This window comes from Aptenodytes forsteri, unplaced genomic scaffold (assembly GCF_000699145.1).
Source record: "Aptenodytes forsteri isolate BGI_AS27 unplaced genomic scaffold, ASM69914v1 Scaffold53, whole genome shotgun sequence".
Taxonomy (NCBI): Eukaryota; Metazoa; Chordata; class Aves; order Sphenisciformes; family Spheniscidae; genus Aptenodytes; species Aptenodytes forsteri.
The window spans coordinates 2072334-2095184 of record NW_008795909.1 but is presented as its reverse complement, the minus strand read 5'-3'; the positions used below and the strand labels follow the sequence as shown (position 1 = coordinate 2095184).

At 37.7% G+C, this 22851-nt stretch overlaps 1 protein-coding gene across 1 annotated transcript in view; it reads left to right on the top strand.

Moving 5' to 3' along the window:
* EEA1 (early endosome antigen 1) overlaps positions 1–22851 on the top strand; it is a 72571-nt gene that overhangs the window by 39818 nt on the left and 9902 nt on the right. Inside the window, exons 12-23 of the mRNA XM_019473417.1 lie at positions 2322–2660; positions 6991–7140; positions 8128–8247; positions 8478–8681; positions 9289–9489; positions 10773–10886; positions 12095–12250; positions 14205–14344; positions 14957–15287; positions 16962–17063; positions 18512–18706; positions 19557–19739. Of these exons, the coding sequence (XP_019328962.1) occupies positions 2322–2660; positions 6991–7140; positions 8128–8247; positions 8478–8681; positions 9289–9489; positions 10773–10886; positions 12095–12250; positions 14205–14344; positions 14957–15287; positions 16962–17063; positions 18512–18706; positions 19557–19739 (2235 nt within the window). The remainder of the gene's footprint in view (positions 1–2321; positions 2661–6990; positions 7141–8127; positions 8248–8477; positions 8682–9288; positions 9490–10772; positions 10887–12094; positions 12251–14204; positions 14345–14956; positions 15288–16961; positions 17064–18511; positions 18707–19556; positions 19740–22851) is intronic.

The window sequence follows — 22851 nt, the reverse complement described above, 5'->3', positions numbered from 1 at the left end:
AAAGTTTTCTTTTTTTTGCCGCCCCCCCCCCCCCCCCCCTTCACTTGAAAATTTAAGTTACTGCCCTGCACTGACTCTTCGCAAAGTGGGTCATAGCAGTTCTACATGTGACATGTGGGTCTAGTTACAAAGTAGTAATATTAATACCTTAATTCTAACTTGCCCAGCTATGATGAAAAAGGTGCTGTAGTGTGTTGGTATTTCAGGAACACAATTCAGTATGAATGTTAATGATCCTGTCTGGCCACTTCTCTTTAATGAAAAGGGAATTGCAACTTTATTTTACATTCTGAGGGTGAAGCCTTTTCTAAAAGCAATGGGAGTCTTGCCACTGGCTTCAGGAGGATAAGGATGACACCGGACCTCAGTATGTTCTTTATGTACTCTATTCCTGTATTTTATATATGTGCATATATAAAAACTTCTGCATACCTGTAACAGCAACAAGTTGTTTTATTTGTCAAGAAACATTTCAAAATACCCTACTTCAGGGCTAGAATTCAGTAGCCAAACTTTAGTCTTGAGCCAGAATTTTTGGCTAAGTTGTTTGCTTTAGAAAGTATATATTTTTTTAAATGGACACATAGGGCATTAATTATATTTGTTCTCACGTGGGTTGCTGGACTGCTAGAGTTCTCATTTGCAAGACTGCTTGTTTTCTAACCTCTCTTTTTTATAGATTCTTCTGTTTATTTTATCACGATTGTAAAATAGAAATGTCTGTATGTGGTTTATAACAACCAATATAGTCATCATTTGTTAAAATCTGTAAAGAACAAAACTGTTCAACTGTTCAACTTAGTTGGATAATTTTACAGCTTTTTCTTCTAGCAAAACAGGTTTCATTCTTGGATGCTGTGCAGAAGTGTGCTTTTAAGATGCCCAGCATAGCTAGAATTGCAGCACTGACTATCTTATCTTTGGAAGACTGTTATTCCAAAGTTGGAGAACCGTCTGAAGTTTTGATACATAAGACCGACCTCAGTCTTGGCATTTTTTCAGGCTGACATGCTAGAAGTGTTCTTTATTCTTCTGTATTTTAATTGAAAAGGTCACTAGAGAATACAGTAGTCACTGAAACTGCAGGAAGAACGCAAGCATTTAAAAGGTGTGCATAGTAATGCTCCACTGAGATAGATATCACTAAGATGCTGCAATAAATGGAACCTGCTGGTACATTTCAAGAAGATGGAATGAATTACTTGGGTTGGATGACGACCAGGGCCTCCTTGCAGCTGTATTTCTGTGCTTCAAAAAGTGCCACTGGAAAATGGAAATGGTTCCACGGCTTCCCTGTCCGGCTTGAAATTCTAGTTAGTGCCTCAGCTAAGCTTGGGGGAAAACCTAAACTTTCTGGAATTATATCTTGTCATTTAAGATACTTAATTTCTATCTGAATATAATTTTGATTAGTTCATGAAATGTGATAAAAAGCATTATGTAATAGCTGAAAATTATCTGTAAATAGTTTTTTTTCAGTATTTGTCTCAGCATGTAAATTTGATAGTATGACCTTAGACGCTGCAATATTTACTGTTGTTAATGTGGTAAGAAAAATCTGACGCTCAGCGAAGTTTGTCTTTCCTTTAGGGAATCTCAATTTTTAGTGTTTTCAAACTCAGAGCAACCATCCTCTTTGAGCTGATTTGTATGCAAGGAAATTAGATGGTATGAATTAAAATGTAAAAACATCATCTTCTAAGATGAAAGTTAAATCATGAGTGTTTCATTCTGTGATTTACTAACGTCACAAGTTTTATTAGTTTTCACAGGTTCTCTTCCATAATTTGGATAGCAGATCATTCTGTAAATATAGTGACAGGGCAAAATTAGGATACTTCTAAAAATGACCAGCATGATGACTGCACAGGCTTATACAGGAATTAAACCACAAATGTTGTTGCTTAGGGAATTGTGTGAAGGACACTGGTACTTGAAAACTTTTCCTGTGTACTAATAACTCAAATTACTGTTTCAGCTTTTCCCCAAGCAAATGCAGTTGTAATAACCTAGAATTTGAATGTTCAGGGAAAGCAAATTAGTCTTCAGGATACAGAAATAGAGTTCGTGTGGTGTTCTCAGTAAGAAGAAGTGGATTTATGTGAGAATATGAAATACAATATTTCCAGTTGAACCTGTGTGCTGTATGGGCTCCAGAATTAACTTGTGTAATACAAAATAGAGGTCAATATTTCCTTTAATAATGTTTTTGAGCAAGTTCTTCACTGTTCAGCATCAACACTTGAGAAGAAATTTGAATAATGCATTGAACAGCTGTAAACAGAATTGCAATTTGAATTGCTGTGTAACTCTCTTCATAGAGTCTGACTGAGAAGCTGCTGAAGAAAGAACAGGACTACACCCAGCTAGAAGAAAAACACAATGAAATATCTGTGAGTAAGAAGAACGTGCAGGCAAGCTTTCACCAGAAAGACCTGGACTGCCAACAGCTTCAGGCAAAGCTGTCTGCATCTGAAGCCTCCATACAGAGATTACAGACAGAGCTAGGTGAGAAGGGGGAAGCAAGCCAGAAGCTTAAAGAAGAGTTGTCTGAAGTAGAGACAAAGTACCAGCATCTCAAGGCGGAATGTAAACAGCTCCAGCAGCAGAGGGAGGAAAAAGAGCAGCATAGCCTGCAACTCCAAAGCGAACTGAGTCAGGTATGGTTCCTTAAGCCTCCTAGACCATCCTATTGGGATGGTTCCTTAAACCATCCCATTAGGGTTTTTTAAACTGTGCATGCATATTTTTCATGCACATGCATTTGCATTTCCTTATTGAAGGGGAGTAACTAACCAGTAGTTGTATTTGAATAAATGTAAAGCTAGCTGGTATTTGAATAAATATAAAGCATTCTTCCTAACACTGCAGGGAATGAAATACAATCACGTCTTCCCCTTAGAGAAGTAAAGAAAAGAACAGGCAAAAAGAAGAGGTTGTTATAAGAGTGCAGAAATTCTTTGCTATTTGTTTCTCATTATGTCTGAACCTTTTTAGTAGGTCCAAACTCTTGTCAGGGGCAAACGAGGATTGTTGTAGCCCCTGTGTCACAGTCAAACTCAGCAACATCTACAGTTCTAACCACCTTTCCACATTTTTATTTCTGGGAAGGCTAATGTAATATCTGTCTATCTGTAGTATAATTCCCCTTTTTCTGAAAGGGAAACATCTTACTAATTCAGTTCTGTCTGGAACTCTTCTTAAAACTATCTTTATAATTTCAGTTTTGAAGATTAAGGTTGAATGAGCATAAACTTCGTAGCTTATTTATCATGTTCTGATTTGACTTTTTTTTTTGTACTTGAATAAAAAAGGCTTTAGCTGATCTGAGACAGGTTTTTTGTCCACTCTTTTTCTCTTACAGTGTTAAATGAACTCTTCTTTCATCCTGCAATTTTTCCCCTCCCCTTTTTTTGTTGATGCATTCCCTGAAGTAAGGGAAGTGTTGTCAAATGAGAGGGCAACCCAGAATATTCAGTTTCCATGACAAATATGGTAATAGACAAATCCTAAGAAGTCAGCAAGGTTATTTATTCTGGTTCAGTAAGGTAGCTGAAGCTATAGTGAATTCAGGTTATGCGAAAAACAAATTCAGGTAGAGTATCAGAAGTAATTTCACTTCTAGTAGTAATTTTACTACTCTATAGGAAGTTTGAGAAAAGTGAGTCTTCGTTTTATATTAGAACTGAACAATGCTTGATTTGCTTTAAAATTGAATAGTGAATACAGTAGGGTATACTTAGTGTGAAAAGCAGGGATAGTATGAAGTCTTAATATTGCTTCCTTCTCCACAAACACCTTCTCTTTATGTTGCTGATAGCTATGACAACACCCAGAGCATACGTTCCCCCGCTGTTTATGTATTGTTCTGCTGAGTCCAGTGAGTTATGGAAGCAGGACTTTTGTGTAACATTGAGCATACTGACATTTGAGGCTGGTTGAACTCTGTTTTATCTAGTGTCTCGGGGAGTAGTATGTTAGACTGGAGAAATATTTGTGCATCAGGAATTGTGTCCAGTCCTAAGATGGAAAAAATAATCTGGTTTTTGTTAGTATGACGTACTTCATTTTAATCTCTTGCTAAAACTTTATCATTTTAAAATGAGTGTGTCTCAATTTTCAACCTTTGTCAAGTCTGAAATAGATTAAGTTGCAAGTTGTGCATGTGTAGTTTATTTTGGAAGAACTGTGGCTTGGCAAAACTTCATTTATGTATGTATTACATCCCCAGAATGACTTTCCTTCTCCTATCAGTCTTCTGTCAGGGGGAGGGGAGGTAATTATATTTGTTATCTGCTTTGGAATCCTCACTTGATAAAACTGCCTCAGTCTGCCTAGGCAACATGTATGCAAGCTTCAGAAGCACAGCCAAGAGGTTGAGCTCAAATCTGGTTTCAGCCTGAGAGGGCATTTTCAGGAAGGATTTTTGGGGTGGGAAAATGAAGGAGGAGGAAAGTGAATAATGCATCGCTGAATGAATTTCTGTGAAAGGAAATGGAGGCATCGCACATTCTCTGATGATACCATTGGGAAGGAAGACAGTCTAAGCAAGAAATCCAGCAGCTTGTTCGGGTTCTCAGGATGTGTTTTAGAATTGTATTGTAAAAGAATAGTGGAGGAAAAAAGCCCTTCATACATGGTATAAAATAAAATTAAAGCCAAACAAAAACTTCTCCTCCTCTCTTTCCCTCCAAACAAGAGTTCAGTTACTCTTGTCATGAAAAGACTAAATTCCTCATATTTGTTCACTTAATACTTTAATGGAATTATCTTTTTATGCATGTAGTCCGATAGCTTATGTTGACACAATGAATGCTGCTTATGAAGCTATATGTATAGTTGTTTAGTCAAACCACATTTTCAAAGAATCCTTGCCATCTTCTCAAAATTCGTTTGAACAGATGCATGTCTGGTTAAGTTTGTATATGTTAGAATTTGGGTCATGTGAAGGAAGTGATCTTCACAATGGAAGAAAACTTCAATGATAATGTTGGTTCCAGCACAGCAATAGGAAGAGGGTAACACAAGAAAATATGGACTCCTTCAGTCTTGAAGAAGTGTTAATTGCTAATAAATACTGTTGTTGTTGAGAAAATTTGAATCTACCTGATTGTATCTTTGAAAGTCTAAATATTTTTTTATGATTTTTGTATTCTGTAACATAGGTTAATCCTGGATTTTATAGTTCTGTTTACTTAAAGTCAATCTTAAAAGTCCTTCAAAAATACTTAACTGTGACTGTAATAAAAGTGACTTCTGTAAATTGTTGTTTGCTGATATCCCTCTTTCCAAATATTCTCTCCCAGTATTAACATAGCCATGAATAGTTAGAATAGTTATCTTGTTGCACCCTTTCTTCATTAGATTTTTTTTCCTCCAGCTCTTGTTCATATTTTTAGTGAGGAAGAAGTATTAATAATTTAGTGATTCCTGCAGAAAAAGACAAATGTTCTTGATTACTGGAGGAGAGATGATGGTCTCTTTTCTCACCCTGTCCTCCCTCTTCGCCTACCTCTCTCTTAACTGTGCAGTCACAGTTAGCAGCCAGCATCTTAGCCACATGCCAAACAGCTTTTCATTCACAGTTTTTGTGGTTGTGGACACATAAACAAATAATTTAGCTTAGTTTCCTAAGAAAATAAGGCATAGACACATTTGTTTCCCTGTCTCCATCCCCTGTAACTTTTGCAGGGGAGTTTGATAACTTCGGCCAAATTTTGACAGATGGCCCAGAGGTCTTCAGCGTTAGGTTCTTCAGTGTTAAATTCTTGTGGAAACAGGCAGCTGGGTAAAGGAGAGACTTATGTTCATGCCTCACCCGCTCGATGCCTGGGGGGAAGATTTAATGTTATCAAAACCACTGTTCCTTTTTCTGTCCTGCTAGGCGGCCAGCTGGTCAACAAGTGGTAGCTTGCAGTGAGCAACAAGATTGTGCTGCCTTTTGCGTAGATATTAGCAGGGATTTGAGGAAAGCGTGAGAAAGGTTTAGGGATATTGAAGGGAGGACCTGGAGTTAAAAGGTGAATGGTTCAAGGGCCTTGGACATAAATTCATAGTGAAGCAAGCTTCATTCATCCTGATACCTGTAGAAAGTTCTTGCTGTGCTGCAAGGCCTGATCCATACTCTGTTTTTGCATTGAGTTGGAAGTTCATTTCTGTATCCGTGAATGTGTTCATGTAGAAGTAGGCAGGAGGTAACCCAGGGCCTATAGTGACAGTTTCAAACAGAAGAAAAGCTGGTTTTATGGAGAGAGCTTTTTATAACAGTGAATTGTAAAAGGCCATACTTGCATTTTGAAGATGGTGCAGTACTGCTTTTGATGACTGAAAAAATTATAAGGCAGGCTTATGTCCAGCTGGAAGAGCGCATCCCCCTACTTACTCTCTGCTGCTGGGAGGTGCTGGGGTACAAGCCACCAAAATTACTGTGTGCCCTACACTGAAGGTTCATGTATCTCTTCTCCGCAGAGAATGAATGCCGTTGATGTAGCCAGATCAAGCTAAAAATCACAATCTTACTAGTCTAGCAATGCAGAACAGTATATTGTGGGAACCAGCAGGGCAGGTAAAGGCATGGTGCTTCAGCCGCTGGATCTTCAGGAGTGAGGGTGTGTGCTGTGTAAGATGAGATTGCTCTAAACATCACTGTTTTACATGATAATCCTTATGTCTTTGAAGGATTGCCCTCTTTGTGTTTCTGTTAAATCTCTGTAACTCATATTGAACGGCTTCTGTAGATAAATGAGGATGTTTCTGGGTCCCTCCAACCTACTTTTTTGAATACTTGTTCATGCTTGTGCAGTTGATGCTGTTCTTTAACATGATTTGTGTTTCTGAGGTGTATGATGTGCATACATGACTTCAGGAGCTCATGTACTTGTTTCACTCTGGATTATGAAGACTTCTGGTAAACACTGTGCAAAGTGAGTCTAAAATGCAGTGCTGTTGGCTAAAGAATGGCTGAAAAAATGGATGCTTTTTTTTTTGCAGTTGCACAGTAAACTTCTAGAAACAGAGCGCCAGCTAGGGGAAGCACACGGGCGGCTCAAGGAACAGAGGCAGCTGTCTAGTGAGAAACTGATGGACAAAGAGCAGCAGGTGGCTGATCTGCAGTTAAAACTTTCTCGTGCTGAAGAGCAGGTAGGGGCTTTTATGGAGGCTCTAGTTTGCTCTGGTTCTGATAGTAGCCTGTATACACTTGCTGTGATGCTGCGGTTTATAAAGTTTGTCCTTGGGGGAATTTCATTTGACTAACAGCGTTAAAGTCTTAGAGTAAAATTGTCAAGATCTGCCGAAATGCTACTTGCATTAACAGGTTTTGTAAGGCTAAATGCTTATCAGATGCATGGATGTACATGGTGCTTTACAGGTGAACAAAAGATGTGCTTTTTGCACTTAAGAGCTTTGTCTAAGGTTCTTGTGAAAAAAAGACTTAGGTGCATCTAAGCTCATATCGGTAAACTTTAGTATGTAGACATTTTTGTGAGATAAAGCACTACATGAAGAAAAAGTGAATATGGCACAGCAGGTCATTGATAGTTAATAACTTGCGTGGGGTGGATGGGCAGAAATCACTTGTTTTATTAATTTTTATTTGTTTTAATGAGCATCTTGTATACGTTGCTGATTTTCTGCTGCCTGTATGGGGATTGGCCAAATATCTGAGTGGTACGTTGCCAAAGCTTTAAAGCTTTTCTGTAGCTAATTTGCAAAGCCTTGACCAGTGTAGAAGTGGAGAGATTGCTAAACTGAAGTTGCTACTAAAACTGCTAATAATAGTAATAATAATGTTGTTTTACAGGTATCTATATTATCAGTCGTTACATCTTAACAACTGTTGGAAAAAACATACTAAAAGTCTCTTATGTTTTAGATTTTTGAGAGCTAAAATACATACATGTCTGATAGTTGTTTTATAGTTCTCGCTTGTGATACAGAATCTCACCTATTAATAGTCATGAATGCTTTGGTTAGATTTTGATTCTTTAACTAGCATCACACACTTTTATTTTTATACCAGTTTTCAAATATTTGTGTTTAGAGTAAAATCTTTTAGCATTGGAATGAACATTAAGCACTATTGGCATACTGAATGGTCTGGTTGGTTGGTTGGTTTGTTTTTTTCAGCTAAAGGAAAAAGCAGCAAATTCCACAGAATTGCAACATCAATTAGATAAGGCAAAACAGCAGCACCAGGAACAGCAGACACTTCAGCAAAATACTACAGCAAAACTACGAGAAGCCCAGGTAACATAGTTATGTATCCTCATATGAAAGTGTATTTCAGGATTTCATTAGTTTAAATATGTTTTCTCTGTAAAAATGACTTGTGTGACTTATACTAGTTTCAATAAATTAACTTGTAACTCTAGAACAGAATATACAGAGAGTGTTTAATAAATTTATCCAACATTTTATGCATTAGGAATAACTTCTAAGGTCCCTATAATTAAGGAAGCTATTATGCGATTTTCTAGAATGATTTGGAGCAAGTACTACGACAAATTGGAGATAAGGACCAAAAAATTCAAAATCTTGAGGCTTTGCTTCAAAAAAGCAAAGAAAACATCTCTCTGCTAGAAAAGGAAAGAGAGGACTTATATGCAAAAATTCAAGCTGGTGAAGGAGAAACTGCAGTTCTTAACCAGCTACAAGAGAAAAATCATGCATTGCAAATACAGGTAAGAACTCGGAGACTTGTTTCTTTTCTCTCACTCTCGTTATTGAATCATGTTTCCTTTTTTCCTATCCCATCAGATATGACATTAATCTTTTCTGTACTTTGCTGTTTCTTTTATACTTACTTTAAAGATCTTACTGTAAATTTCACAGAACTTGTGTTTTGGTGACTTCCTTGCTATCAGCATAGGGGAAGGAATTCCTAGATCTTTCCTATGTACATATGCTAGTAATATGTGCTTACAAATAATTTTTGGATACATATACATGTTTGTTTCTCTTACTTTAAAAAGAGGTTTAATTCCTGCTTTCAACATCAAAATTCAGTTTAGCCTGCATCTGTTGTCTCCTTAGTATTTTGGTTTTGTGACAGTAAGGCCAAATTGACAAATCCCTTTTGCTTCCATTTTTAACTAGTAACCTGTTTAAATTCTGGTATTGTGTGCAATATAGCTTTACTGTAATAGTTCAGAAAAAGAAATGTGATAGTGTTGAGACTCCAAAGCCATGACAAGACACGCTAAAATTAAAAAGATTTATGACTTCCTTGGACATGCTGTTCCAGCCTTCTCTTCTAATTACCTCCTTTTTTTTTTTTTTTCCCTGCAGGTAACTCAGCTGACAGAGAAGCTGAAGAATCAATCAGAAAGTCATAAACAAGCCCAAGAGAATTTGCACGAGCAAGTGCAGGAGCAAAAGGCACATCTAAGAGCTGCTCAAGACCGTGTGCTCTCCCTGGAAGCAAACATCACTGAACTAACCAGCCAGCTCAATGAAAGTAAAGAGAAAGTTTCACAACTTGATGTACAGGTAATGGAACTCTATACTGTCTGGCGATGATAAATCCTGCTTGTGATTTCTGTATTCTCTCCAGAGAACGTACAAAGCAATTTGGGAAAAATTGCATGTTTCTATTAACAGACGAATGAAGTAAAATAAGGCAGATAAAATTGAGGAAAATGTAAGTGGATTCAGAATAGCAATGGATGGCAAGTGTTGGGTTTTTTTGTTGTTGGTTTTGTCTATATTGTTTTTGGTTTTTATTTAAACCAACCCCAAAGTTCATAATTGAGTTGGGAAAATCTGTTCTCAAGCATCTCTTGTTGTATTTGTAATGATTAGCCATCCAAAACTCTGCTCTTATCAGTCCTGGATTCTCTGCACCAGAGTGAAAGTTTGCTTAAGCTAAAAGCTGCTAATTATGTTCAGCTATCCCAAAGAATAAATAACATTTGATCAGAAGGTCTTGCATCGGTACACTTGGAGCAGCTGGTACTGTTGTTGTTGGACTAATACACTGTGGTGTCTTTTGAATTAGTGTTGCTCAGTTTCCAAACAGGTCTAGGAACTTCTTCCAATGTAGCTTTGTGATGTTTTTACTGGGCTTCGCTATACTATCTATCTGAGCTGCTTTTTCACCAAGGCATTAGAGCTAGAATTGAATAATCTATGGAGTGTTGCAACTGCTTTTTAAGGCAATGTGAGCTTCCTTACAGTCTTCAGAGAGGTAGCATTTCTATTAGGGAGAAAAACAGTAAACCACAATAGCAGGTGACCCTGAATATTGCCCCTCTGCACCAACACCATTCATACCCACCTTCTACATTTTGTTTGCTGGGTGTTTTGGAAGGAAGGGAGGCTTGCTCCCTAACAGGCAGATAGGAGCAGAGAAAAATAGTATGCATGTGGAGGCTTATTTTTGTTGTTTTTTATTCTTTTTGTTTCTAAAAATTTTGGAGACCCTTAAATGTGCATGTAGTCTGAGGTTATCAACGTATGCATGGGTGTGAATGCGGTAAGTCCATCCCATTGTTCTTTGTTAGTAAGTAAAAATATTTTCCTAGAATAGAAGATGAGTGGGACTGGTGGGTTTTCTTTTGTTTGTCTGGTTTTTTAGCTCAAAGTAAGAACTAACTGTGGCTTAAAATCCTGCTATTTTTCTAAACCTTGAAAATCTTCCCTCTTTTTTTTTCTTTTTACACTAGCACATGAAAACTACTGATTTTACTATTAAACTTACGGATGAGTATAAAAAAAATTAAGATGAGCTACGGTAAAATAGGTGTTTTAGTGAAATACAATTTGTCTTTCAGGTAAAAGCAAAGACTGAATTGCTACTTTCAGCAGAAGCATCGAAAGCTGCTCAAAGAGCGGATCTTCAGAATCATCTGGACACTGCCCAGCATGCACTGCAAGATAAGCAACAGGTTATAAGCCACACATAAACATGAAGTTTCTATGTTACCTAAAAAACTACTTTAAAATCTAAGAATAGTCTGTTTGCAAACTAAATAAACATGTGACTATGCATTTGGAAATCATAATTTAGGATATTTTAACCATGTGATATGTATTCAGTTCTTTTTGCTGTAATCTGGACCAGATATATTTTGCAGTGTAAAGAATTTACTTAGGAATCCACTCCTTGCTGTAGGATTATGGTTCAGAATCTAAGCTGTCCTGTTGGGCTATAATTCAATTCTCACCTGTATGTTACGAAGAAAAGATTGTAGAATGCACTGGGTACAAGTGAAAACTCTTAACTCTTATTGCAGATTCAGATAAATTCAGAATCAGATGCCTGTATTCAGAAGTAATTATCTGTGTGCCAACTGACACAAAAAACCAAAAGGCTGTTGTTAAAGTTGCATGTTTTAATGTGTGTTAATCCTAGTGAAGCATTACACTGGCTGCTGAATCAAATATTTGCATTGTTAGATCAGTGCTGCTGTGGTCTTCATGGAAACATCCAGCAGATGCTAACATAACACCATTTTTTAGGGTGGGAATGTAATTAATTGCGATAAACAGAAGATCTCTTTTTGCAACTATTAAATAATTAATTAATAATTAAATATATCAGCTTGGTTGGAAAGCAACGAGCTTTGATGTAGCTGTCATCATAGTGGTTACTAGGTGAATGTGTTCATGTCTCTTGCTGAAATTACGTTGTTTTTTGTTGGACCAAATGGTTTGAAATCATCTCTGGTATGTGGAGAACTGACTGTTTCCATGGTATTGGCTTTCCTCTTTGGTGGTGCTTGATTTCATGAATACAGCATTTCTCTAAGGTTTTGTAGTGGTACTTTCTAGTTACTGTTGTACTAACTGCATGATCTAGTACGTTTATTACCTACAATTCCTCTTCCATTTATAACTTAAAACACCTTTAGCCCACAGCCTATAAAGTTTGAGAGTAATATTGAGGCTTTAAAAGAAATTTCGGCAGTTTAACAGAGGGAATTTGTGTACGTGTTTGTGTTTCCCCTCTCAATTTCCTGCCCCTCAGAATAAAAAAGAATATTATTTTCCTTTTTAATTTGAACATGTTAGATCATTTAAAGCATATGTGACATTAGTCATTTTTGGAAGTTATTTAAAAACTAACCACCTTCGTATTTTTATTTTACCTCAGGAGTTAAATAAGGTCAGCGTTCAGTTGGATCAGGTTACAGCGAAGCTGAATGATAAGCAGGAATACTGTGCTCAGCTGGAAGCCAATCTTAAAGAGTACAAAGAGAAATGTCTTTATTTAGAACAGAAAACTGAAGAGCTAGAGGGACAGCTTAAGGTTTGTATTGAACACAGTATCTGAGCTTACAGAAACTGATGTTCTCTGCTGTTTGATAGTATGTGATAAAAGCTGTGCTCAAATTATGGGGGAAGGATTATATCAATACCACTTTTGTAGGTTTTCTTTTTCACTAGTGTTTCCTGATCCAGCCTTTAATCTTATTCTCCTCTTCTTCCATGCTAGCGTATCACGCTAAGAAGATAGGCTTAGGACATTGCCACTATATTGTCATTTTCCTGTACGTGTGCTTCTACCAAACTCTGTGCTACCTGGAAAGTGTTATGAGAGGGAACATGAATACTTACCAAAATTAGAGTCTTCAAGTTCAACCTTGTATGCTTTACAAGTGGTAGCAGGGAATGTGTGTTACATTGGTTAGACTAAGATAACACTACCTGTCTGGTTTAATTTATTTCTAAAGCCTTTCAGTAGGCTTCTACAGAGGCGTTTTATCAAGATTTTTTAATCAATGTTTTTCCTCTAACTTGATCTTGAGTTCTGCATTCCATTTCTGGAATCAGGTTTTCTCTTAAAGTACACATAATTCTGGCAGAAGGTTTGCAGAACCTTTTGGTGTTTTGAGATACTAATATTTTCAGTTAAGGATATGAATTAGTCCTAATGCTTGAGAGCTTTTAAATTTGGGCTTTAACCTTTGTTCAATATTTGTTAAGCAAACTTGGTGGTCAAAATTCCTGATACATAAAACCGTATGATACAGGGATCTTAGGAGCAATGCAGAATTGGTTTTGGAATGCTGTCTGTCGGTTTTGAAGGAGATACCAGTCTTTATGCTCAAGACTGAGTGGGGTGTTTTTCCTAGCTTATGTGCTCTATAGAAGAGAAGGAAGGTTGTTTTCCCTGTATGAAATTTTAAATCCAATGCTATTAAAAAATAAAGCAGTCATACATTTGCATTATTAGCGTAATTATTTTGTGCTTCCACCTCTCTCTTCTTTTGCACACTGTTTTTTTTTCTGCCCACTTTCATTTGTGTTTTTATTTTTCATCCTTTTGCTGAAGTTTCATGACTAACCAACAGACACAAATGCTTGGGAGGAATACAGTGCTTGCTTGCACAAGATTTTACGAGGTTCCTGGTAGCTGAAGTGTGAAACTGAGCAGGGTTGTTGATGCTGTCAACAGGAATGCAACTCTGTGTAAAATCTCAGTGTCATCGCCATTCTTTGGGAATATTCCAGTTGAATGCATGGTATTTAAAAAAAAAAAAAAAGAAAACAAAAAGCCCTCAGGAATTTTCTCGGAGAAACTTGGCCATTTTGTTTTATGGCCACTGCGTGAAAGCAGAGGAGCCTGTAAAACAGCCAGTGTGTTGAAGAGTCTAAGCAGTGCCCATTTGCTGAAGACCCCTGTGTTCTTTATACTCCATGTAAATGAACAAGTACCTTTGAAAAAAAAACCCAAGAAAAACCTCTTCCAAGTGAGCATAGGATTTCTTCACAGCTGTAGTTCGTGTCTTTGTTTTTGTTAGAAAGAATGGCAGAGTTCTTGGGATATGTAAATCAGCAGTCATTTGAAACTGCTGAAACTACTTGGTGGTGGCTGAGAACCTGGCCCCAAAGCTGAGTACTGTGCATGGCCTTTTTTTCTGTAGGTGTTTTGGATGTACTTTTTAAAGATTTCTGCTTTTTATCTATCACTTTGCAGTAAAGTGGCTGCTTGGCCTTTAATTTAAAGATGATTTCAGAATGTTTTACCAAAATAGTTCAGTTCTGGAGGAGCAAGAGATTTGCAGGAACTAAATAATGAAAGATAAATAGCAAACTAATGAAATAGGTAGATGATGTGTGAGAATTGTGACTGCTTCCTACAGTAAAGGCTTTCTACAGTTAAATGCTACTCACAGACTAGATGACTTCTGCTTTTTATTGCTATTTTTATTTTGTTGGTTGTGTTCTGATGGCTTTATCTTTTTATTTTTCTATCTCAGAAACTTGAAGCTGACATTCTTGATGCTAAAGCAAGCAAAGAACAAGCTCTTCAGGAGTTACAGCAGCAGCGACAGCAATCTACAGAACTAGACCTCCGAACATCAGAACTGAGTAAACAACTTGAAGCAGCAAGAGAAGCGTATGCATTTCCTGTGTTACAGTACTTTTCAAAGTCAGACGTAAAACTAGAGTGGCTTGGACTAGAGTTGAAATTTTGTTCTTCTCTTCTGTGATTTCTTAGAATCATAGATAAGTGATGTGTTCCTTCTGCTATGAGAACTGAGTTTTATCCCACCTGTTTTCTTTCACTCTATATGCCACGCAGACTCCATCTGCCATGTTGTCTCATGTGAATCACTGACTGCTGTGATTCAGTACACTTCTACAGTTTATTCACTGTGCTTGTTGTCAGCTAAATATCTGAACAGTTTGAGGTAGTGAGGTCCCTCTTTAAATATCCACAGCTCTGTAACTTTTTTCGAAGACTAATTTGCAATTTATGCGTAAGCAGCAAAGGGGTAGTTTCTGTTCATTATAGTTGAGGAAGAAAAATCCATCTCAAAATAGTTTTTAGAGTTGCTGGTATGTCTTCATTGGAGAGACAAAATGCCCATGCTCTGGATGAAAAAGGTATGCTTTGAAGGATTTCTACAGTTAATATATTAAATAATAGAGACATTTAATGATACAAAAGAACCCGTGAAGAAGAATTAAAAAAAAAAAGAGTATATTTTTCCCTTTGTATTTGCAGGATGTCTAATGCTAAATTGGATTTGCAGAAGAAATGTGAGGCCCTTGAACAAGCGAAACAGCAAATTTCAAAGCAGGAGGAGGAAAAGGCCAGCCTCAAACAAAACCTTGAGAAATCAAATCAAGATACAAGTGAACAACTCAAGGAATTGGATTGTAAAATGCAAGCAGCAACATCAGAGCTGCAACAAGTGAAATTAGAGAAGGATACTCTATTAAAAGACCTTACAGCTACCAAAGACAAGCTCTCAAAAAATTCTGAATCCTTCAAAAAAAGAAAGGAGGAATTAGAAAAAGAAATACAAAAAGGAAAAGCAGCTGTGGCAGAAATGGTTAGTAGTTTCTTTCATTAGACATTGTTTGGTGTATTTGCAGTCTGATAAAATGACTTTGCTTTTTGTCTGAAAACAGTGTACATACAATGACAATGCATGGAAATTAATTGCCTTAAGGAAAAACAAATTGTGATTTTTAGTAGTTCATACGTATGTCCTACCTTAAATTTTTGTCTGGATGTTTACAGTAGTAAACATCAGTCATATCACACAACAGGATCCCTTTTTCTTGCTGCATGCCTTTAATATGGTGAAGAAACTAAATGGAGACAAGTGGTGAAACAATTTGATGGGAAATGTCCCCCTTTTTAAAAATACATCAGCCTTATTATAGCAACACAAAATTATAAACGCTTTGCTAAAGTGCCACCATATTGAAGAAGACGTCGTTTTTCTGAGGCCATTTTAGTTTCCTTTCTGGAGTCTTTGTATATAGAACCTTCCAGCGCACTTGTCTGGACACGCTGGAAGGCTGCGTACTGCAGGCAGAGTAACATCATCTGTCGTTTGGGGAGATGCCTAGCTTCAGGTGTTATCAGAGTACTAGAACTATTTGAGTTTCAGAAAGGTCTCACAAGTGGTGGTATAACAAGTGCTTGATCACCAGAGCAACCTATTATGGTAAAGAAAGTGAACTCTCACTAGCCTTAAAATACACCTTTTTCTTCCCTCTTTTGTTTGTTGGCAATATGAATGAGCACTATATGAATACATGTTTTATAGATTTTCCTATACGGTTCTGACACGCCTGCCTCAGACATGGTAGGGGTGTCTTTTTTATTCTCTTCTCATCTTACATGTCACCATTTCCCAGAACCTATTCAGAGCTGCTTTTATTCTGATCTAAAAAAAATTCTGCTCCCAGTTAAAAATAACATTTTTTACTTTACGCTTTCACCTTTTTAAGATAAGCCTTTTTGTTTGCTTTACTTAGTTACTGCTGTTTAAATATTTGTTTCTCCTAAAAACTTGAAGGATTTTCTCCCTGATTTAGACTTAAAGACAGGAGTCCAGATTCTGCTTCTAATTCTGTAGTCATTTGGAGGCTCGCCATGGTTTTAAGTGCATAGTATTTGGGCTTAAAATGTAGTCGTATTTGCATACAAGTGTACTTGCTTGTGAGTTTTAGAACATCAAGAAATTTTGGATCCTGAGGAGAGTGATGAGCTTACTGCTTCCCACAAGAAGAAGGGCTGCCAACAGCAGCTTCAAGCAGGGAGACTATCTCTAATCAGAACTTGCTGGCACATGGCTGTGTTTGTTAGTACAGGAATCAGCTGTGTTCAGCTTAGATTTACCACTGTTAAAGTTTTGAGAAGTTTTGAGCTGAAAATATGTCTGCAGCTGAGAAGGAAAGCTTTTTCACTGAAAAGGAAAGCATTATTTTTCAAGGCTTTGTAGATCATGCAAAAATACCTGGTACGCGGTCTTTGAAGCTCACAGGAATATTTCCCTGTCTTATGTTTTTTAGGAAAAATCTTGCCAAGAAGTAAAACACCAGCTCCAGGTACAAACAGAGTCTGTAGCTAAAGAGAGGAATGAATTGAAAAACTCACTGGATTTCACTGAAAAGGAAAGCATTATTTTTCAAGGCTTTGTAGATCATGCAAAAATACCTGGTACGCGGTCTTTGAAGCTCACAGGAATATTTCCCTGTCTTATGTTTTTTAGGAAAAATCTTGCCAAGAAGTAAAACACCAGCTCCAGGTACAAACAGAGTCTGTAGCTAAAGAGAGGAATGAATTGAAAAACTCACTGGAAAAAAAGGAGGGGGTAGTCTGTCCACTTAGTTTCAAAAATCTAGAAACCAATAATAATAAATGTTTAAAAGATTTGTTTTCAGTCTCACATGCTGGGACTGATGAGAGATAAAGAGGTTGCAGTTCTCAAATTGTTACCTACCTGGGGCACTGAAATAAGCTGATACTAAAAATTTCCTAGATGTTAATATGAAGCTTTAAAATACAGGTTTTACTCCTACCTTTCTGTGCCTGGCATACCTTAGTGGGGGATTTTAGCCCTTCAGTTTGTTTCATTAGTGAAACAGTTACTTGGTAGTACCATGTCCTCATTTTTTTTTCATACTTTCATACAATAAAAGTTGTTACCTTGTATCCTTAGATCTGTTTTAGTCTCAGGCCTAATCAGTATGTTCTCTGTGTGGTTGACAGGACATTTTAGATATCCTTGAAGTATTTAGTTGCTTTTGCAAACTTGTGTATGTCACTTGCCTGTGACTGCACAAGGACCAAATGTACTTCTTTTTTAAAGATGAGCATTCAGACTGCAAAATATAGTCCAGCTGGCAGCCTGAAGGCCAAATCTGCTTTCATGGATTTCTTTACCCAAGCTGTCACCTGTTCCTTAAAGGAATCGGAAAAGATAAGATCAGTGGACACAGTTTGACAGACTGTGATGGACTCTTACTGCCTGAAAGAGGGTTTGTGGATGTGCAGGTGTGATGGTAATTGCTCTGTGACTACTGCTGCTATTCCCCTGGCTCCTCTCTCATTCAGCAGAAGCACTGTGGTGCTCTGCAGCAAGTGCAGGAGGATGAGTTTGGTATCTGCTGCAGTTGGCAGCAGGAGAGCCCAGACCACTGCTAGCTGGAGAAAAGTTGCCTGCTCTTAATTTTGAATGGTGAAAAAATACTGCAGTTGCTCTAAGGGTAGGAAATTGGGAAAAAAAAGATGGTTTTAATGTGTTATGGCAGCTCTTAAAATCTGCTTGCCAATGTTCGACCACCTAGCTCTGAAGCAGAAGGTAGGAGCAGCGGCACTGTGGGATGGTCTGGTTCTGTGTACAAGAAATAACAGTAGCATACTTGGAAACTGTTTCCTGCAAATAATCTGCAGCTCTTTGTAAAAACATGAGAGTGGGCATACCGGATCACAAGAAAGGTGTAGCTTGGTATTTGGTCACTGGCAGAGGAAAGTTAACAGGTGCCTAGAGAAAAGTAGAGTAGGGCAAGCCTTTCAGATTCCTACAATCAGGGAATTCTTCCCAACTTCTAGCAGTCTTTTGGGAGCTGATTTCCTGAAGCTGTATCTTCAGCTTTAACAGCTTTGACCAGTTTTTCATCTGTGAAAATGTCTGTTTGCTTTTTGGACTAGGTAATTTGTCATCCACACGGTTCAATAGGCAGTTTCACATACTACAGCATGTACAAATAGTGATTTAAATTAAAATTATATACAGTTATTTAATATTTTTGCATATAGATTTCTAAGCAGTTGTCGATAGAACTTGATTCAGCACGAGCGCAAGTACTGGAAATTCAGGGTCTTCTGAAGGAGAAAGAAAAAAGTGAACAACATCTTCAGGGAAAGCTGAGAGAGTTAAAGGAATCTTTTGAGCAGAAGAAAAAACATAGTGAGACACTGCAAGCTGAATTAAAAACTGCCCATTTAGAAAAGGTAAGACTGGCCTCTCTTACTCCTTTAAGAAAATTAATGTAAATTTCTCTGATAAATGCTGCAGCTTTTATGTCAATATCTTTGTGATAAACAGCTGTTTGCTGTAGTCTTGTTGGAAGTGATAAGGTCAGGATGTGGAAACAAGGTCTTCACATGCTGTTGGAGATAGAAACAACATCATCAACAACAATAATAATAAAGTAAAAAGAACCAGTGCTGAAATATGAATTCTGTAGGAATTGAGTTTCAATAAAGTGATAAAAATGGCTAGATTGAATGTGTTTAATTTGCTTCAGGAGGCAAGAGCTGCCATTTTCTTGTAAAGCAGTAGAATTTTGTAAGAGTAGTTTAGACAAACTCTGCAGTGTGTTGGAACGTCTGTGGCAGTTTTAAACCAAGTCTGCTGTTATTATACCAAAAGAATTTATCTAAGTGACAGTATGAAACTCATAAACGATAATGGAAAGAGTTCAAATGTCTTACAACATTAGGGAATGTTGTGTTGTGTGCCATGCACTGTTAAATGTTGCTCCAGCTTTGGCTGCCCTATGCTACATGATCGTATTTGTGCTTTAGTCAGTCTGTGGAAATTTTAGGACTTGGAAACATTATTTAGATTTTTAATGTTTGGTCTTAATGTGTTTCACTTAGTCTTTTGACATGAATTAAATTTTGTTGTTAAATTAGTTACAAAATATTACTGTAAAATCACAAACATCAGATTACTGAACTGCTATTTTGTAAGTGGAAGAAAAATCTCATCTTGCAGTAGAAATGCAGTTTATTGAAATGATTAAGCTTACTTTACTGTCTGTAACTTTAATTGAAACTTCCTATGCATATGTTTCAGGCAGAACTGGAGAATAAACTGCAACAGCAGTCTATTTTGTCAGCACAGGAGCTTAAAGCAGAGAAAGTCAAGCTAGCAGACTTACAGAAGACCCATGAAAAACATAAGGAAAACATGGAGAAGCTGCAGCTGGACCTTTATGGGAAAGAGTCTGAGCTGCTGGCAACCAGGCAAGACCTTAAGGTACTTACAGTCATTTTAATGTCATATGTGACTTAGTAGATCTGTTCATATCCATTTTGAAGACCAAGAAACAGTGTGAGAACTGTATAGGTGGAAAAAAGCTCTTCTGCTATATATAGAATTTAGTGCTGTTCAATCCTTTCCCCCAGGACAAAGGACATCCTGAAACTAATTTAAAGCCAAGGGTATTTGCCAGTTTACCTGAAATACCCTTGCGTTTGTGCAGCAGCAAAGTGAAAGATGATTTATTTTTGTATTCTTTTAAGAGTTAATTTTTCGTGTTGCTTTTTCATGTTATATATTGTAGCTTTCAGCTAATTCAAACAGCATAGCTAATTAGGGCAAAGTCTTTGCCAGCATGTGAGTAACCGCTATCTTCTAGATGATTTAACTAGAATTTTAGTTGTCAGTCTTTTCCCATGTCCTTGCCCCTTCCGCTTCTTCCTGGCTGATTGTAGACGTTCAGAGATGTCAAACTAATAGAAACAGTAGGTTTAGGGACCTGCCTGGAATACAAGCATCGGAACTTAGTCCTTGAAGTTTTTGCTGTTCCTAAGCTGAATTTATCTGATTTGGTATTAGGGTGTAGTGCCTTCAAAGAGGTATTGCTGGGAGTTGAGTCAGTCAGCAAAGGTGTGTTTTGTCCTTTTTTTCTGCTCCCCTCCTTCATGTCAATGCTAAGCCAATGCTCCAGTTAGTCCCAGGACATACTGTGCTGCAGAGACTGGCTGTCTATTGGCAAGATGTGTAGCTTTGGCACTTTTCCCTTCAGATTAATCCCACTGCAGCTTTGTCTGTGTCTGTCTGACTCCGTTGTTCTAGGCTCTTCTGAAGTTTATGGAGAGAAACAGGCACTTCGGGAGGACAGATCATCTGATCTGTTTTAGACGTCAGCTTCTGTTTGCTTCGTTATGTATAAAGGGAGCCTTTGGTGACTGCTTAGATTTCATCGCTCCCTTTCACCTGTCCCAGTGGAGGCCTTTCAGTCCCACCGCTGAAATTTTTAAAGGTCTTGTGGCCATTTCAGATAGGCCCATGTGAGCTGTGGAGCCTTAGCCAAACTCCAGGTTTGGGGTTATTTTAAGAAAAAAAGAAATAGCTCCTTTACATATAGGCCATTGGATTTTTATTAATCTTGCTCTTCTGTAGCATTAAATTACCTGCCACGTTTCCCTGCAGGTTACAGAAGCTTTACTTTCAGTGCAGCTTGGTTGAATCGCTATGTTAAATTGTGAAGAACTTCAGCATGATTAACAAGCAGCGGTGGTTTAAATATACTTTCTTATGGTTAGTTACTATAGCACATGTACATCTGTGAGTTAATTTCCTGCAATGCATTTAGATCAACATTTGGTAATGCAATGACCTGTAAAAGCATTGGATGTGCTCAGTAACTGGGTTTTTTGGTATAGTTTGCATTTAAGTATCACTTGTTGCAGGAATAGCTCTGAATAAGTATTATTAAACCAGCTTGATGACCTCTAGTTCTGGCAAGTATAAAGTAGGACAGTAGGCGTCCCACATGCTTTTAAACCTGAATGGGGATGGTAGCAAGAGAGAGGGAGAACATCCCTGCAAAAAGGTAAAATAAGGTGGTGGCAATGGGAAAATAAGGTTTTCAAGATGAGCAGTCAGGTAACTTGATTTATTATGTAAGTCTCTGTGGAGCCTAGAGAGCCTGAGGAAGATTGGGGTCCTCAGTACTGAAGTGATGTACCAACTTGGAGGCTGTTCGCTCGATTTAAAAAAAAAAATTTTAAAAAACATATATTAATTAGGATTAGTGAGGTCTGCTTGCCACCACTTTTTTCTGTAAAATGTAGAAGAGGGAAAAGGTGGGGAGCCGATCTTTAATTGTGGATGTGTTGCCTCATTGCAATGTTAACCTAAAGAAGCAGTGATAACGTGTCTTAGAAGACCGCAAAGGAAAAAGCACATTCAGATAGCCTCAGCGTGATGTTAGTCTTGAGAGCTGAATATCAAAATGCCACACAAGTCAGAAGAACTTTATGGTAGAGTTTCACAGTCCAATTCAAAGTCAGTTGTCTGGATTATGTTTTGCCTTGGGTGAGTTACTTAATAAAAGTAGGAAATTTGAGCCAGAGCTATGGATTTTGATTAAACTTTGGAACCGAAGCTGGTGGGTGGGCTGGGGTTCAGGTTGGTCTTAATCTTACTAGTAGGCAGTAGCAGAAGTTTTTAAAACTTGTATGTAAGGTGAGCTTGGGTGTCTTTCAGTGCAGGATTTTTAGTAGAGATACGAACTCCTTGCACAGCTGTGTTGAGTCAGCACGATTTGAAGCCTAGCATTGTCCAGGACCTGCACGGCCAGGCTGTATCATGAGATCCTAGCAAGGCTAGGTTTTCCTTAGTTAAAAATACTACAAGGGAAAACTTAAATATTCTCACGTGGTGTAGCACCATGCTTTTGGTGAGGCCAAGATTTCAGGCGTGGGGATAGATCGTAAAAGGCCGTACAGCGTATGGGTGACATGGGTAGGGTGGTAGGTCTAGTTCCTGGGAGGGGATGGCAGGAGTTGGGCCGTACACAGAGCACCATCTGCTGGCATCTGTTCGGAATATCACTGCTGGGATCGCTGGCTCACCTCCGGCTGGGAGACTGAGGTGCCACTGAAAAGCAAGCAAATGCTTCAGCGAAGTTTTGCAGTTGGAGGTACAGCATTGCACGAGAGCGAGCTGCAGAGTGGGCAGCTGCTCTCTGGAGTGCCATCAGCACGGCTGAATCCTAGTTTCTGGTTCAATAACAGAAGATCTAGCTATGTAGCTGTAGCCAGATGCAAACTTTGGAGCTGTAAGTCTTGCAGAGGAAAAGTGACAAGTGTTGTAACAAAATCGGAAGTGAGAACGTAGTTATAATTTTATGGATACTATTTGCTGCAAATTTACTTTGGTTTAAAAATGCACCATCTATCAAAGTAACTACACTCATACATTTTTGTCTCTGTGACTGGAAAAAGAAATTGGGTAGGATTTGAGTGCTTCTAAAAGCTATAGTTTTCGATTAAAAAAATATATACAATAAAAAAGAATGCCACTAAATATTTTTTTATATATACACACATATATACAAATATATATATATAATATAAAT